At 45.9% G+C, this 1,659-nt stretch overlaps 1 protein-coding gene across 1 annotated transcript; it reads left to right on the top strand.

The window, feature by feature from the left end:
• Positions 1–339: 339 nt before the first annotated feature.
• On the top strand, positions 340–732 carry LOC138358149 (polysialic acid O-acetyltransferase-like). Its single transcript, XM_069315652.1, has one exon. It carries the CDS (start codon positions 340–342, stop codon positions 730–732), a length of 393 nt encoding a protein of 130 aa, XP_069171753.1.
• Positions 733–1,659: the final 927 nt, after the last annotated feature.

Raw genomic sequence — 1,659 nt, 5'->3', positions numbered from 1 at the left:
CGGAAGCCTTCTTGTTTAATTCCTTCCTCAACAGATGGCAGAGGAACGCAGGTCCACGAAAGAGGGAAAGTTTTTTGTTTATAACCAACCACTTGGTCTGGACGGTAGAGCGACAATCTCGCTTCATGCAGGTTGGCGTTTAATCCCCGACCGTCCAAGTGGTTGGACACCATTCCTTTCCCCCGTCCCATCCCCAAAAATCCTTATCCTGACCCCTTCCAAGTGCTATATAGTCTAAATGACTTAGTGCCTTATCTTGATAATTCCCTTCCCTTCCCTTTTTGTTTATAATCTGTTTTATGCAATACGGCAACAAATCTGGGACAGAATATGGATAAGATGGATGAGGCGGCGCCGGGGGCAAAGGTTGAAGTGAGAACACAGAGCACCAAAGTGAGAACACAGAGCACCAAAGTGAGAACACAGAGCACCAAAGTGAGAACTCAGAGCACCAAAGTGAGAACACAGAGCACCAAAGTGAGAACACAGAGCACCGAAGTGAGAACACAGAGCACCAAAGTGAGAACACAGAGCACCAAAGTGAGAACACAGAGCCCCAAAGTGAGAACACAGAGCACCAAAGTGAGAACTCAGAGCACCAAAGTGAGAACACAGAGCACCAAAGTGAGAACACAGAGCACCAAAGTGAGAACACAGAGCACCAAAGTGAGAACACAGAGCACCAAACTGACTCAGGGCCAAGCAGTGATGGACGCCGAATACAGACGGTAAAGTTGAGTCGAGATGAGCTCCAGAATATACAGCCTGAAGAATGGAAATACTGAGCCTGCAAATAACTGGCAAGAGTTCGAGCCATGGCCATAGAGCCAGCAAGGATAGTCCAGAGACTGGGATAGTAAATGTGAACAAAGCACAAAGAAAACAAATGAAGTAATTCATTTCTCTTAACAGGGATTTGGAACTGATTCAATATGTTTATTACAATGAATGGTACTTCGCATCACAAAACAAATGGTCCAAATCTATTTCAAGTAGATTTAGAAGGGGTAGATCTACTGTGATAACGTATAAGTAGATAAAACATGTTTGACTTTATTTGTAAAGCACCTTCACCAACGTACTGTAAATAACTGCATTGTAATATAACCAAACCTAACCTGACCCTTATCTACCCTGACCTAACCCAGGCCTAACTTCCTATACAATCCCAGAGAAAGGTGGTGAAGGGCAAGGGAAGGTGAAGGGCAGGGAAGGTGGTGAAGGGCAGGGAAGGTGGTGAAGGGCAGGGAAGGTGGTGAAGGGCAGGGAAGGTGGTGAAGGGCAGGGAAGGTGGTTGAAGAAGAGGGAAGATGTTACAGGAAGACAAAGAAGAAGAACAAAGGAAGTGGTGATGTAGATCTGGGGGAGAAGGGGGGACCTGGAGGCGCCCGGTGAGCGAAGATAGTTACAGCTCAGATAGTTGTGAGTAGTGAAGATGATTGCAGTGACGAAGATAGCGTGTGTAGTGAAGATGTGTCCCGCGCATCACCCGAGCCACGCCGGTTACCCCACACTCTTCTAATTGATATACCAAAAACATAATATTAGGTTGTATTTTCAAGCAAATTCCAGTTTTTGTGGATACACCCCAGAGAAAATTCCTCTCGGGCGAATTTCGGGATGCTCGCAGCGTGTACCAATACTGCTTATGGATTATAG

The sequence above is a fragment of the Procambarus clarkii genome, chromosome 82, assembly GCF_040958095.1.
Source record: "Procambarus clarkii isolate CNS0578487 chromosome 82, FALCON_Pclarkii_2.0, whole genome shotgun sequence".
In the NCBI taxonomy this organism is placed as follows: Eukaryota; Metazoa; Arthropoda; class Malacostraca; order Decapoda; family Cambaridae; genus Procambarus; species Procambarus clarkii.
This window is presented reverse-complemented; position numbering and strand designations above follow the sequence as displayed.

Coding starts and splice junctions, on each gene's coding strand:
- LOC138358149 (XM_069315652.1), top strand. CDS start 340: ATGGATGAGGCGGCGCCGGGGGCAAAGGTTGAAGTGAGAACACAGAGC.